At 47.2% G+C, this 15838-nt stretch overlaps 1 protein-coding gene across 2 annotated transcripts in view; it reads left to right on the forward strand.

The window, feature by feature from the left end:
* The first annotated feature begins 3141 nt into the window (after positions 1 to 3141).
* The window catches only part of pcgf5b (polycomb group ring finger 5b), a 170911-nt gene continuing 158214 nt past the window's right edge, over positions 3142 to 15838 (forward strand). The window contains exons 1-2 of one of the 2 annotated variants that reach the window (XM_080205518.1): positions 3142 to 3379; positions 5019 to 5366. In XM_080205518.1, the coding sequence (XP_080061644.1) occupies positions 5255 to 5366 (112 nt within the window). In that variant the 5' untranslated portion in view covers positions 3142 to 3379; positions 5019 to 5254. Of the gene's footprint in view, positions 3380 to 3639; positions 3956 to 5018; positions 5367 to 15838 lie in introns of those variants that run through there. The other variant, XM_080205517.1, reaches the window with a different exon arrangement.

The raw sequence follows: 15838 nt of genomic DNA on the forward strand, positions 1-15838 counted from the left end.
GGGAGAAGGGGGGGTGAAGGAGGGGGTGGGGGGGAGAAGGGGGGGGTGAAGGAGGGGGGTGGGTGAAGGAGGGGGGTGAGGGGGTGAGGGAGGGAGGGGGGTGGGTGGGTGGGTGAAGGAGGGGGGGTGGGTGAAGGAGGGTGGGGGGGTGGGTTGAGGAGGGTGGGGGGGTTCGGGGGTGAAGGAGGGGGGTGGGGGGGTTCAGGGGTGAAGGAGGGGGGGGTGGGTGGGTGGGTGAAGGAGGGGAGGGTGGGTGGGTGAGTGGGGGGGTGAAGGAGGGGTGGGTGGGTGAAGGAGGGGGGTGGGTGTGGGAGGGGGGTGGGTGTGGGTGGGGGGTGGGTGAAGGAGGGGGGTGGGTGGGTGGGTGGGGGGTGGGTGAAGGAGGGGGGTGGGTGGGTGAAGGAGGGGGGTGGGTGAAGGAGGGGGGTGGGTGAAGGAGGGGGGTGGGTGGGGGGTGGGTGGGTGAAGGAGGGGGGTGGGTGGGTGGGGGGTGGGTGAAGGAGGGGGGTGGGTGGGTGGGGGGTGGGTGAAGGAGGGGGGTGGGTGGGTGGGGGGTGGGTGAAGGAGGTGGGTGGGTGAAGGAGGGGGGTGGGTGAAGGAGGGGGGTGGGTGAAGGAGGGGGGTGGGTGAAGGAGGGGGGTGGGTGAAGGAGGGGGGTGGGTGGGTGGGGGGTGGGTGAAGGAGGGGGGTGGGTGGGTGAAGGAGGGGGGTGGGTGGGTGGGGGGTGGGTGAAGGAGGGGGGTGGGTGGGTGGGGGGTGGGTGAAGGAGGGGGGTGGGTGGGTGGGGGGTGGGTGAAGGAGGGGGGTGGGTGGGTGGGGGGTGGGTGAAGGAGGGGGGTGGGTGGGTGAAGGTGGGGGGTGGGTGAAGGAGGGGGGTGGGTGGGTGGGTGGGGGGTGGGTGAAGGAGGGGGGTGGGTGGGTGGGGGGTGGGTGAAGGAGGGGGGTGGGTGGGTGGGGGGTGGGTGAAGGAGGGGGGTGGGTGGGTGGGGGGTGGGTGAAGGAGGGGGGTGGGTGGGTGGGGGGTGGGTGAAGGAGGGGGGTGGGTGGGTGGGGGGTGGGTGAAGGAGGGGGGTGGGTGGGTGGGGGGTGGGTGAAGGAGGGGGGTGGGTGGGGGGTGGGTGGGGGGGTGAAGGGGTGAAGGAGGGGGGTGGGTGAAGGAGGGGGGTGGGTGAAGGAGGGGGGTGGGTGGGTGGGGGGTGGGTGAAGGAGGGGGGTGGGTGGGGGGTGGGTGGGGGGGTTAAGGAGGGGGGTGGGGGGTGAAGGAGGGGGGTGGGTGGGTGGGTGGGGGGGGGTGAAGGAGGGGGGTGGGTGGGTGGGTGGGGGGGGGTGAAGGAGGGGGGTGGTGTGGGTGGGGGGGGGTGAAGGAGGGGGGTGGGTGGGGGGGGTGAAGGAGGGGGGTGGGTGGGTGGGTGGGGGGGGGTGAAGGAGGGGGGTGGGTGAAGGGGGGTGAAGGAGGGGGTGGGGGTGTGGAGGAGGGGAGGTGGGGGGGTGGAGGAGGGGAGGTGGGTGGGTGAAGTGAAGGAAGGGGGAGGGGAGGGTTGAAGGAGGGGATGGGTGGGTGGAGGGGAGGGGTGAGGGAGGTGGTTGGGTGAGGGAGGGGAGAGGGTGGGGTGAGGAGGGCGGTGTGGGATGGGAGGGGGCTGGGTGTGGGATAGGGAGGGCAGTGAGGAGGGGAGGGGGCTGGGTGTGGAAGAGGGTGGGTGGGGGGGGAGAGGGGGTGGGTGGGCGGTTGAGGGGATGGGGTCAGGATGGTGAGGGGGTGGTGTGAGGTGGGTGGGGTAGGGGGTGTGCAGGGATGGGTGAGGGTATGTTAGATGAGTGGGGTAGGGGGATGGGGTATGTGTGGTGAGAGGGGTGGTTTGGGGGTGACAGAGGTGGGGTGAGTGGGTGAGAATGGTTAGAGGGACGTAAAGGTTGGGGGGGGTGAGAGGGGTGAGTAATGGGAAGGGGGGTGGGTGAGGGGGGTGGGATGGGGATGGGGTGAGAGGGGTGAGTAATGGGAAGGGGGGTGGGTGAGGGAAAGTGGGTATGTGAGGGGAAGGGGATGGATGAGGGTGAGAGGGGTGAGGGGAAAGGGTTGAGGGGAAGGGGAGTGAGGGAAGGAAAGAGGGAGGGGGAGACGGGAGGGGAGAGAAGGTGGTGAGAAGAAAGGGAGTGACAAGAGGGTGAGGAAGGGGGTGAGGGGATGGGAAGGGCAGGTGAGGTAAGGGGTGAGGGGGTTAAAGGGGATGAGGAGATTGGGGGATGGAGGGGGTGGTAAGGAGGGGCTAAGTCAGGAGTAAGGGGACATGATGGAGGGGGTTAGGGGGTTGAAGGAGGGTGGTAAGAGGGGGCTGGAGTGGGGTGGGCAGTTAATGAGGGGGTAAAAAGGAGGGGTAAGGGGGTTGGGGGTGAGTGGAGTAAGTGAAATGGGTAAGGGGGTGAAGGGGGTAAGGGGAGTGAAGGAAGGGATGGACGGGGGTAAGAAGGTGAACAGGGGTGTTCAGTGTCAACACCCCTCTGTTCGGTACCCCTCTGTTATCCAAGGGGGGACGATGACCGAGTGGGGAAGGGGGAATGACCGAGGGAGTAAGGGAGATGACGGAGGGGTAAGGAGGAATGACAGAGGGGGTAAAGGAGATGATGGAGGGGTAAGGGAGGGATTTGGGTGAGTGAATTGTGGGTAATGGGGTTTGGAGCTGAGGGGAGTAAGGCAAGTGGGGTGAGGGGGTGGAGTGTGTAAATGAGGGTGTGAGGAGTGAAGGAATAGGGTGAGGGTGGGAGGGCTGGCGCGGATGAGGGGTAGAGGGAGTGACGGGTAGGGAATGGTGGGTGATGGTGAGGGGAAGTGGGTAAGGAGAGGAGAGTGTTTGGAGGTATTCTTCCATTCATCCCCAGCACCACACATACTGAGAAACTGTGTTAGAAACTTAGTGTGTGTGTGTGGTGGGGTGTGGGGAAATGGGTGCTGGGGTTTTGGACGCGGCTTTGCCCCCATCCCCAGTGCCACGCACTGTGCCTCCCCCGGGATGGGAGCAGTGAGCCGGTGTTTGCTGAATTTCCCCCTCTCCCTCGCTCTCTATCTATCTCTGGCTGACGCAAATAGTGACGCTGGTGGCTTCCTGATGAGAGACAGACAGAGAGAGAGAGACAGCACACACTCACACACATACACACTCACTCACTCTCACACACTCGGTACCGCTCAGCACTACAGCAGAAAGCGGACTTTCGCTTTCCTCCCCCCCTCCTCTTCTCTCCCCAGCCACCACCTCCATACGCCTCTCTCTCTCTCTCGCTTCACGCTACATCATGCTGCTGCGTAGTTGGTTTTTCTCTTAAAAATTTCCCAGGGAGGGAGGGAAGCAAATCGGTCCATCTCCATTGCCAGATACAAGTGGTGAGATGAGTTTACGTTTGTGGATAAACTGTACTCTTAGTTAGCCCAGGGATAGAATTCAGTGCGTAGCGTGTCAGCTGATTTATTTATATATATATATATTTAGTTGGGGGGGGGGGGGGGGCAGCATTGCCTGTACTGTGTATAGTGAAATGAGAACAGCTTCTTGAGTAAGTGCAGTGCGCTCCATACTAGAGCCACACACACACACACACACACCTGCGCACATTATAACTACAGCACACACCGAGTCCAAGTGACAGGGCTCCACGTGTTCAGCTCCAACACAAGTGTACCCATCAAATTTCTTCTCTGCCCGGCAAGGAAGGGCAAGAGCGCCTCTCTTTTTCTCTCTCTCTCTCAACACTGAGGATCCCCGCGATTGGGCGGCCAGCATTACGATACGGCCTACTTTCTTGTTTAAAAAAAACACATAAAATACTAGGGCTGTATCCTTTCCACCCTTTCGCTGCGTGACGATGCACAAGTAGCATTTCATGTACCGAGCGGGCTCTTTTCATGCTGCGCCTTCTCTCTCTCTATTCGCCTGGAAGTTGCGGAGCAGGCAGGCGCAGGGTAAAACGGCATTTTTGTTTTGTGATGATGATTTATGATGTGGTTGGGACTCCCTCCCGCCAGTCTGTACGCAGGAATTTAAAGTTTCAAAACGCAGAGTCATTGGTGAAATTCTTGTTTTTTTCTGAAATCATCCCACCCAGAATATTGTAACAAAAAAATGAAGTTCATCAGCGAAATGGTCGACTCCCCCTGTTTTTCAGAAATATGCATGTCACACTTTAAACGAGAAAGGTTCCTTTTAAAGTAACTTAAGTTTAAAAGGAGACATGTCATGTGCTAAATTATTGAATCACAGAATGGTCAAATTTGCAACAATTTACATGATGTATTAACTTTTTTATTTGTTGCTGAATTTCTAAAACTGAAAGATGTAAATAAACTGCATTTGCAAAAGTCTGTGCTGTTACTTTGCAGACTTGCCCTGGTCACCAAAATGATTTTGGATTTATGGCTTCATAGTATGATGCTCTAGTTTTACTGTGAGTTAAGCCTGGCTGCAAATTCACTAATGAGATAATAACTCCTGATATTTTAACTCTTATTTTCAATTTATTTTTCATAGTTTTGCTAGGGCATTTATGGAAGATACTTTATTCGTATTTTTAAATCTTGTTTGAATTTGATTCATAATTCCAAAATAAGCACCATTTACTATAAGACAAACTTTTAACTCAAGAACACTAGTTACATTATTTTGGAGCATTCTTTCACTTTGGATGCTATTTCTGTTGGCGGCAATAGCTAAACGTAATTACCCTGAAAGATGTATGCTTATGAGTTAAAACTGGGATTTTGATTTGCTCTGTGCCAAAACAGAGACACGTTTGGTAACCCACCCACCCCATGCACATTTTACAGTAAATTGTTGGTATTAGATCAGTAACTTGGAATTCATTATGTAGTAATTTACACTTTATAATGTCATAGTTACTTCAGGAACAACTTAAACTCCAAAGAAACATTCTGATTGAGTAAATTGGTAGTTTAATAGCCAATCACTTCATTGTTTATCAGCTATGATTTAATGTACAGTTAACATATTTATTTTGTAATGCTGTAGGTTTGGGACACTTTGTACCATACAGAAGAAGAGAAAAGCATAACCTTGATTCTTGACTAAAGGACAATGTGCTCCTGGAGAAGTTGATTTGCTTCAAATTTGTTCCAACAAATCTCTCAGACAGATGCCTGGAGAAGTGCAGCTGTGCCGTGCAGCACAGCAAATCCTTTAAACATAGAGCCACCTGTCAACTCTGGCCTGATTTTCCTGTTCTTTTACTGTTACCTTGTCCAACAATGGCCACACAGAGGAAATACCTAGTGAGAGAATTTAATGACATCATCACTTGTCACATCTGCAAAGGCTACCTTATCAAGCCAACCACAGTGACTGAGTGTCTACACACTTGTAAGTAATGCTGCAAGAATTATGATATATGTTTCTGAGTGATAGTCCGGGAGAATTGGATCAGTCTTGATAATTCACCATCAATTCTTGCATATGACAAAAAATGAAAATACCATGTCGAAACTATATTTGATGGAATATTGTGACAGTGGCACAAAATACTTAACGGCATAGTTGGTGACAGTAAATGGAGACAGTATCATACAACAGCTAATTCTCATCATTATTATAACTGTTGCCGCTTTCTGCTAATAGGAATGCACTTTAGAATGGGATAATACTATTTCTATCATGGCTGCTTGGTTAATGGCCTTCCACTGTATTGCACAAATTAACCTTTTACCAGACCAGAAAAACAAAGCACACTATTGGCGGTTGTTGGCCAGTGGTATTTAGGGAGTACTGATTTCCACCTCATCATTCCAAGAACTCCCACTTATGCATGTATTCCAAGATTTTGATCTGTATATTGGCTATCTCTTCTTGGTGACCTTGCACTTATTTGCATTTTTGAGATTATCCTCTCCTCCCTATTGCCTCTTTGCTATCCCCTATGCTTATCCTGGATCATTGAATGTTTCAGGATAGTACCTTAGAACAGCATGTTCTGGAGTCAGCCAGAGGGCAGGCTATACTAGACTGGTTTGTGCAACGAGAGAGTAGTAATTAATGATCTCATGGTGAAGGCACCCCTGGGTCGGAGCAACTATGACATTTTATATTCAGTTTGAGGGGGAGAAGACTGGGTCTGAGACTATGGGCAAGTATTTTCCTCTGCGGCAAGAGGCAGAGAATCCTCTGGTCCCACCGCTGTCAATGGGAATTCCCATTGAAGCCATCCCACATTGCAGGGAAACCTGCAGTGTAGATGCATCACTGGTAGAACTACAGAATCCCACTGTCATGAATGGCTGGATAATTCAGGCAATGTTTTTAAATTTAAATATTGGTAGTTGTGAGGATGTGAAAGCTGAGCTGGTGAATTAGCAAATTAGGTTATGGGATGGGTCAGTAGTGGCAAACATTTAAGGGGCTTTTTCAGAATGTGCAGAATAGATACATTACAATGAGTAAGAAAAAGTCCAAAGGAAGGACCCACCATCTGTGGTTAACTAGAAGAATTAAAGATAGTATCAAACTTAAAGAAAATGCACATAATTCGCCAGGACAGGTGGCAGATCAGAAGATCGGGCAGAATATATGGAACAGCAAAGGATGACTAAAAGAGTAATATGGAAGGAGCAATTAGAGTATGAGATAAAGCTAGCTAGAGATATAAAAAAAATGAGTTTTTAGTAAATACTTAAGAAGAGTTAACATAATGAGCGTTGGTCCTATGGAAAGTGAGTCTTGAGAATTGATAATGGAAAACAAGGAGATGGCAGATGAATTGAACAGGTATTTTTCATCTGTCTTCACTGTAGAAGATACAAGTAACATTCCAGAAGCAGCTATAAAATAGGAAATGGAAAGTATGGAGAAACTGGGAAAATTACAGTCAGAAGTCTCACAACACCAGGTTAAAGTCCAACAGGTTTATTTGGCAGTAAACGTCACTAGCTTTTGAGGTTTGCCACTTTGTCAGGTGAGTGGGAATTTTGATCGTTTGTGACGAAGGAGCAAGCACCGAAAGCTTATGGCATTTACTACCAAATAAACCTGTTGGACTTTAACCTGGTGTTGTGAGATTTCTTACTGTGTTTATCCCAGTCAAACACCAGCATCTCCACATCAAAATTACAGTCACCAGAGGAGTACTGAGTAAATTGTTGGAGCTAAGAGCTGACAAGAGTCTGGGTCCTGATGGACTTCATCCTTAGTAGAGTCTTAAAATAAGTGCCTGGTCAGATAATTGATGCATTGGTTTTAATTTTCTAAAACTCCCGAGATTTGGAGAAGATCCCATTGGATTGGAAGATATCAATTGTAACTCCATTATTCAAAAAGAGAGGGAGACAGAAAGCAGGAAACTACAGGCCAGTTAGTTTAATGTCTATCATAGGGAAAACGTTAGAAGTTATTAATAAAGAAGTTATAGCAGGGCATTTGATTTTATTTATCATTGTCACATATATTAACATACATTGAAAAGTATTGTTTCTGTGCGCTATACAGACAAAGCATTCCGTTCGTAGAGAAGGAAACGAGCACGCTGAATGTAGTGTTACAGCCGTAGCTAGGGTATAGAGAAAGATCAGCTAAATGCAAGGTAAGTGTATTCAAAAGTCTGATAGCAGCAGGGAAGAAGCTGTTTTTGAGTCGGTTGGTACGTGACCTCAGACTTTTGTATCTTTTTCCTGATGGAAGAAGGTGGAAGAGAGAATGTCCTTAATTATGCTGGCTGCTTTGTCGAGGCAGCAGGAAGTGTTGACAGAGTCAATGGATGGGTGGCTGGTTTGCGAAATGAATTGGGCTACATTCATGACCTTTTGTAGTTCCTTGTAGTCTTGGGCAGAACAGGATCCAAAACAAGCTGTGATATAACCAGAAAGAATGCTTTCTATGGTGCATCTGTAAAAGTTGGTGAGAGTCAGAGCTGACATGCCAAATTTCCTTAGTCTTCTGAGAAAGTAGAGGTGTTGGTGGGCTTTCTTAATTATGGTGTCGGCATGAGGGGACCAGGACAGGTTGTTGGTGATCTGGACACCTAAAAACTTGAAGCTCTCAACCTTTCTACTTCGTCCCTATTGATGTAAACAGGAGCATGTTCTCCTTTATGCTCCCTGAAGTTGATGACAATCTCCTTCATTTTGTTGACATTGAGGGAGAGATTATTGTTGCCGCACCAGTTCACCAGATTCTCTATCTCATTCCTGTACTCTAACTCGTCATTGTTTGAGATCCAACCCACTACGGTGGTGTCATCAGCAAACCAGAAAATCGAGTTGGAGGGGAATTTGGCCCCACAGTCATAGGTGTATAAGGAGTATAGTAGGGGGCTGAGGACACAGTCTTGTGGGGCACCGGTGTTGAGGATGATTGTGGAAGAGGTTTTGTTACCTATCCTTACTGATTGTGATCCGTGAGTTAGAAAGTTCAGGATCCACTCGCAGAGGGAGGTGCTGAGACCCAGGCCATGGAGTTTGGAGATGAGTTTTGTGGGAATAATGGTGAGGACTGAGCTGTCGTCAGTGACTGCCACAGTCCTTAGGTGTTCTTGTTATCCAGGTGTGCCAGGGTTGAGTGCAGGCCAAGGAGATGGCGTCTGCTGTGGACCTGTTGCGGCAATAGGCAAACTGTAGTGGATCCAGTAGATTGGAGGCTGGAATTGAATATCCCATGACTAGTGTTTCAAAGCACTTCATAATGATGAATGTCAGAGCCACTGGCAATCGTCATTGGATAAGTTCTTGGATACGTTCAAGGTAATCAGGTAGAATCAGCATGGTTTTGTGAAAGAGAAATCATGTTTAACTAATCTGTTGGAGTTCTTTGAAGAAGTGGGCGGCACAGTGTTTAGCTCTGCTGCCTCTTAGCGCCAGGGACCTGAGTTCGATTCCAGCTTCAGGTGACTGTGTGGATTTTGCACATTTCCCCTTGTTTGCATAGGTTTTCTCTGGGTCCTCCAGTTTCCTTTCACAGTCCAAAGACGTATGGGTTAGGCTGATTGCCCATGCTAAATTGACCCTCGGGGCAGGATTTTACGGCCTCACTCATCCTGAAACCATAAAATTCTGCCCGAGGTCAATGGACTTTTCTATGGTCCACCCCTCACCTTCTTCAACTCCTGTGCTGGGAGGGATGATAAAATGCTGGGCTTAATGTCAGCAGGGTAGATGCATGGGGTTACGGGGATAGGGCCTGGATGGGATTGTTGTCAGTGCAGGCCTGATGGGCCGAATGGCCTGCTTCTGCACTGTAGCGATTCTATTCTAGAAGTAGCATGTACTGTGGATAAAGTGGGACTGGTGGACATATTGTACTTAGATTTCCAGAAGGCATTTGATAAGGTGCCACATCAAAGGTTACTGTGGAAAATAAAAGCTCATGTTACACATAGGCATGGATTGAAGATTGGCTGGCCAACAGGAAGCAGAAAATAGGCTTAAATGAGTCTTTTTCAAATTGGTAAACTGTAAAGAGTGGTGGGATCAGTGCTGGGACCTCAAATGTTTAGAGCTTATCTAAATGACTTAGATGAAGGGATGATTGCCAAATTTGCTGATGGCACAAAGGTAGATATGTTATGAAGTTACAAAGTTATGAAGCAGATATAAGGAGGTTACAAACAGGTATAGATAAGTTGAGTGGACAATGATCTGGCAAATGGTGCATAATGTGAGAAAAAAATGAAATGACTGCCCCAGGATCTGGATGTGTGAATGCATGAATCACAAAAGGCTGGTATGCATGTACAACAAATAGATAGGAAAGCTAATAGCATGTTACAACTTATTGTGAGGGGAAGTGACTACAACAGAAGGGAGGTTATGTTTCAGCTAACAGTGTACCAATAAGACCATATTTGAGGTACTTTATACATAATTGGTCAACTTATTTTAAGGAAAGATGTAAATGTGTTGAAAGCAGTGTGGAGAAGGTTTACTAGTCTAATAATTGGCAAGGTTGGGTTGCTTTATGATGAAGGATTAGAATGGCTAGGCTTGTACCTGCTGCAGTTTGGAAGAGTAAGAGGGGTTTTGACAGGGTGGATATGTGAGGATGTTTCTTCCTGTGGAAGAATCTAGAACTAGGATCACTGTTTAAAAATAAGGGGTTACCGATTTGAAATGGAGGTGAGGGGAAATGTTTTCACTGAAAGGGCTGCTGAGTCTCCAGAACTCTGTTCCTGGGAACATTCTGGAAGCAGAGCCTTTGAATATTTTTAAGGCAGAGGCAGATAGACACTTGATAAGCAAAGGGATGATAGATTATCAGCAGTAGGTGGAGTACAGATTTTGGTTACTAGCAGATTAGCAATGATTTTATTGAATTGCGGAATGGGCTTGAGGGTCTGAATGGCCTACTCTTGCTCCTTGTTCATATGTTCTTCTGTACATGGATCATGATTCACTTCTTGGCTCTATCAACCTCTATGCACTCATTTCTCTGTGAAGTAAGGCTCTTGACATCCTCCAACATATTGATGACAAGGGTATTGATATCTTGATCCTGATAGAAAGTTAGCTTATGGACTCTGTTTTCCTTCACCAAAGTTATTCTATCCTCTTCTGACTTCCTGTCCTGTCTGATCTCTGTGCGTTGTTTGATAAAACTGATCATTGCTTTTTTTTCCTTCTAATTTCCTTGTTGCTTCTCTTATTTGTTTTAACAGAGCCAACAGATTGCCAGCAACAGCTTCTCTTTCTGCCTAATCATTCTTTACCAATAAGTTCCAAAGATCAACCTTTGTGTGTCCATTTGGCGTCAGGTCAACTTTCTTAGGTGCTGTAATGATACCCCCAATCCTTATTTCCTTTACATGTCCCCTCTGTTTTTCTAGATTGTCTGTCACAAGGTAGCCAGAATTTTCTTAGCTGCACATTGAGAGCAACATTGTGAAAGTCGCTGATCTTGGCCCTCCCTCATCAGAAACTTTACTGAAACAACAGCTTCCACTGATTGAACATAATTGTATCAACCTTCTGAATCCTGTATGATGGAAAGCTAAATTTCAAACTCCTTGCGCTGTCCATCATAATACTTGCTGAATTGTACCTTCACAGAACTTCCATTGCCTGCATCTGCTTTGCTGCCATCAAATCTGAGTCAGTGTTGTTGTTACCTCTGGACTCACAGGTTTTCTAAACTTCATCCTCAGTAAACCCCAACTTATTCGAGTTTCTGCCACTTTACATTATGTCCTGTGCTGAGTGTCAATCAGGTCATAATCAATTTAGGGCCAATTTCTGTTCTAATGAACATCTCTTCTGACTTCCAGCTGATTTGCCCTTTAGGAAATCAGAGAAAAAAAAGCAGGAAATGATGGCTGCCTTGTTTTGTTGTTAAGTTTGTAAGTCACTTTTTTTTATATAAATTGTCACCTAACGTTTAACAGATAACGTGTGACAGATTCAAACTGAGATAAACTTTCTCATGTGGATCTCCATGGTCATTGTCCATGGAAAGCAAGATGACAAAGTAATGAAATATCTGCATATAGTGACATGCTGAGAAAATAAAGAAAATGCATAGATGTTGTCCATGTGAATTTTCACAAAGGTGTTTGATAGTGCCTTGTAGATATAATTAAAGCACATTAAAAGAAAGCAGCTAAGATAGGAAGCTGGCCAAAAGGCAGAACACAAGTAATTCGGCGGGGATACATTTTCAAACTGGGAGGGTATGAGCATTGATGCACTGTAGAGTCACAATAATAACAGAGGCAGAACCACAAATTGAGTGGGGAAAACTGTACATCAAGGAAGAGTCATGTTAGTGCACGTAAGAATCATAACATGCAGGTTAGGTGTATTGGCCATGCTAAATTGCCTCTTAGTGTCCTGGGATGCGTAGGTTAGAGGGATTAGTGGAGATATGAGGATAAGGCCTAGGTGGCATCGTTGTCGGTGCAGTCTTTATGGGCGGAAAGGCCTCCTTCTGCACTGTAGGGAGTCTGTGATAACTTCACTTGAGTGTCAAGTGCAATTGTGCCCGCCCTGCTCAGCAACTCTTCCCCAATCCCACTCCAATCCCTCTAACTCTTGGGTCTCACCTATTTTCAAACATTAAAATGAGGTTCAATGAATAAAAAGTTTGGGAAGCAGTGGGTTAGGACATTTTTACAGATATTTAATTTATTTGACTCTGTTTTGAGTTTAATTATGGTTGCTTCTTTCTAGGAGTTGCTTAAACTTGTTTATTTTCTGTCTTAACTCTGATTTAAAATGGTAACAAGTTAATTGATTGTTTATGCGAGATTTAACACAGTACCTTTATATTTGCTGATCTCCATTGGCTTATAAACAATACCTTAATTTAAAATTTCTTAATTCTTGTTTTCAACCATAACTTCTTCCAAATCTATCACACTTTGAAATCTTTGTGCTCCTCCAACTCTGGCTGTTGTGCAGTTCTGATTTTTTTAATGCTCTACCACCAGTTGCCAAGGCTCTAAGCTCTGGAAAGCTTTCCATTTTTTTTCTCTCTCTCTTTCTTCCTCTCTTGTCCACCAACTGCCAACCCACACTCCCTCACTCTTCTCTTTTGAGAGTTAGAACCTGCCACTCTGACCAAAAAGCTTATGGTCACCTGTCCTAACCTCTCCTTGCAGTGTGTTTGATAAGTGGTCCTTGAAGCTTCTTGGGACTTTTTCTTTTATCTTAAAGGTACTGGAATTCACTTAGTTCCCCTCTCGGGTCAGCATAATGATTTTTACCAAGACATTTCAGATTGATACTACCGCGCTCGTGCCCTTAGTTGCTTGCCAGGTCAAAGTAAGGTGGCTCAGAATTCTGGCTGCCTATTTGCCTATGACATTCAACAATTATCAGCTCTCTTCCTTCTGTACAAGAAGTATACACGGGGCTGCATGGAGCAGGGATAAGCCTTTTTCCGTGGGAGCTTCCTGTTTCTACATTATCTCTGACAGTTTAAGAAAATCACTAGAGAAGGAACAAAGGTGATTGCATACTAGATGTAGCTTTGAAAAAGTATCTACCTAATAGGCAGCCCCTCCCTCAATTGGTGGTTTGATTCTACACCAGTATCGAAAAGGTTTCTGATTAACAGCTTGGCTGCTGAGAGAGAATGCTTATTGGACCATTTGTAGTGAATGCTCCACTTGTATTTTGTGAATCATTGCTGCATAAAGCCTAGAACGTGAATTGGAAGAACTTTATTAAACAATCTTACCACTTTGAAAAAAGTAGTGTGCTCCTAGCAGTGCTAAGCAGCCCTTCCTGCTGATCTGTAACACTGGTGTTGCTGCTGGCTGCTGCATGAATCTCTTGGTCTGGTGGACATGGTTGTGATTCCTGAGTTTGAATGAATCCCTAAATATGTATAATCATGATGTCACTGTACCAATGGCCTCACGCAATGTTGGAGTACCAAAATTGCTCAACAGGTGTGCAGGGAACACCTACCTTATTCCAAAACAGCCAGCAAGATAAAGGCCCTGTTCCAGGGGCTTTTAAGTTGCAGCTAACGTGCTTTCGAGTTTCTTACGCACAGGCAAAGTTGGTTGAGGCAGTGCTTGAGGAGTTTGGAGATTCCTGCTGGCCGCAGAAAGACAGAAAGTAGTGAAGGCCCCAGGACAGTGGTTGCAATGCCACTCAGTCTGCAGCATGAGCAGGACATGCAGAGGAGACTCTGAAGAGAGAAGAAAAGGAGGGCTTTCCTTAGAAGAGCTTAATGGAAGAGGTCATTTTTAAAAATTCATTCATAGGGTATAGGCATCGCTTATTGCCCATCCTTAATTGCACTTGAGAAGGTAGTAGTGAGCTGCCTTGCACCGTTGCATTTCATATGCTCCATGAACACCCACAGTGCTGTTAAGAAGGGAGTTCCAGCAATTTGTCCCTAGTGACAGTGAAGAATTATCAGTGTAGTTCCAATGAACTACACTACAATGACGTGCTTGCAGATGTTGGTGCTCCCATGTATCTGCTGCCCTTTTAGGCAGTAGCGGTGTGGGTTTGGAAGGTGCTGTTGAAGGCGTCTTGTAAAATCTACAATGATAGGTGGTATTCCTCTGCTTTTAGTATGCTTTGGTGGTGGAAGGAGTGAGTGTTTGAAGCGGTGGATGGGTTGCCAATCAAGTGGGCTTCTTTCTCCTCGAGGGTGTCAAGCTTTTTGAGTGTTGTTGAAACTGTAGTCATGCAGGAAACTGGAGAGTATTCCGTCACACTTGTGACTTATGTGTTATAGATTGTAGACACAGGTTTTGGGGAGTCTGGACTAGTTCAATTTCTGGTCAATTCAGGATGCTTTCCTTCACTAAAGATAATGAAGGAGTTTATCACCCCTTCCTCATTAAGACCTGACGCATCAAACCAGCCTGAGGAATGGCCCTCCCGGTGGCTGTGAAGATCCCTTCTGTGTAACTGGTTTCTTCCAGGTAGGAACTGGCGACATTAATAATGTGTTGCAATTCATCATCCATAGAAGCATCTGGGAGATCACACTAATGTTCTACACAAGAAGAGGGGTTTTTCTCCTCCCCTGCAGAGCAAAGACCAAGAAGATGAGCTGCTGTCTTGGTGAATGACTCGTTATCTTGGAAGCACACTCAGTCAGCAGTTCCTACCAGCTTTGGGCCTCTATGATGGCTGCCTGGCGCTAGTCTATTCTGCCATCCGACCACAGGAGATGAGAGAACATTCAATGAAAGACATTAGGCTCCTAAAGCATGGGATTTCACCATCTAGAATACTTGGAGGAATCTCAGCAGTATGCATCCGAGAGAGTCTCTATGTTTGTGGTGGTGTGCTATGTCCTTCACCATTTCCCTTGTGAGAGCACAGCTTCAGGGGTAAAGAGGCCACCAGGAGGAAGGACCACATAGTGAGGCTTGGCTTCAGTTAAAAGGAACTTCTTCACACCCCCACCTGACCCACCATTCCTTTCTATATCCATGTTAGATACCCCATCAGAAAGTCTTGGTCAGCATTGCTTAAGGCCAACAGTAAAAGCTTAATAAAACAACTTTATCTAGCAATGTACCAATACAAGAACAAAAACGGAACTAATTACCTTGTGCCTTCCCTAAGTGCGTGTATTGTGGGTGCACTATCTGGCTTAGTGCTCCTGTTCGTTGCTGCCCCAGTGGCTGCAGCATGACTGGTAGAACGTTGTTGACTTTCACTGGTGAAGACCGAGGGAGGATGGCCATGGAGAACACCCTCACTGAGGGTCAGGCTTTGGACTACACCACCTCAGTATAGACGGTAGCTTTCGTGGCTTGCTGGCTGAGAGGCAACAGTAAGTAGCAGTGGTCGGAGCACAACTACTGCCATCCTGAGAGAGGATGCAGGCTTGTGCTCCTCACTGATAACGCACCTGGGGTGGCACCTCATCAGTCTTTGTAATTTCCTACAGCACAGCTTGGTGGACTGCTGTACAAATCTGCATGGCCTGTCGAGCACTGAGATGCATGTTTACAATTGCCATGTCTGAATGGCAGCAGTCTGAAATTTGATGGCACCAATCCGAGCCTACATGCCAGTCGCTGGGGATCTCAAGGCTTCAGTCTGAGCTTTCACTGTTGCACAGATATGTTAGGAGGTTTCCCACCTGTACTACGGTGGAAGCTGAGACAGTGGGACTGGTGGCGTATTGGTAATGCAACAGTAGGTAGGGGTGGGGGGTGGGAGCTAGAGGTTGCCTTGGAATACATGGCTTCTGAACAGTGATACCCAATCCCTGGACTGTGCGGAGGATGCCTGCACTGAAATGGTGTGCGGACCTGTGCAGAGCCGCTCATGACAATGAGGTAGTTAGATGAAATTTGGCTCTTCCCACTTCGTTTCCAACTGGTGAGGGTAAAGCATGAATCACTGCCTGTATGCTCAAAAGTCAGGGTGAATGAA

This window comes from Carcharhinus amblyrhynchos, chromosome 17, assembly GCF_965287045.1.
Source record: "Carcharhinus amblyrhynchos chromosome 17, sCarAmb.v2.hapA, whole genome shotgun sequence".
Taxonomy (NCBI): domain Eukaryota; kingdom Metazoa; phylum Chordata; class Chondrichthyes; order Carcharhiniformes; family Carcharhinidae; genus Carcharhinus; species Carcharhinus amblyrhynchos.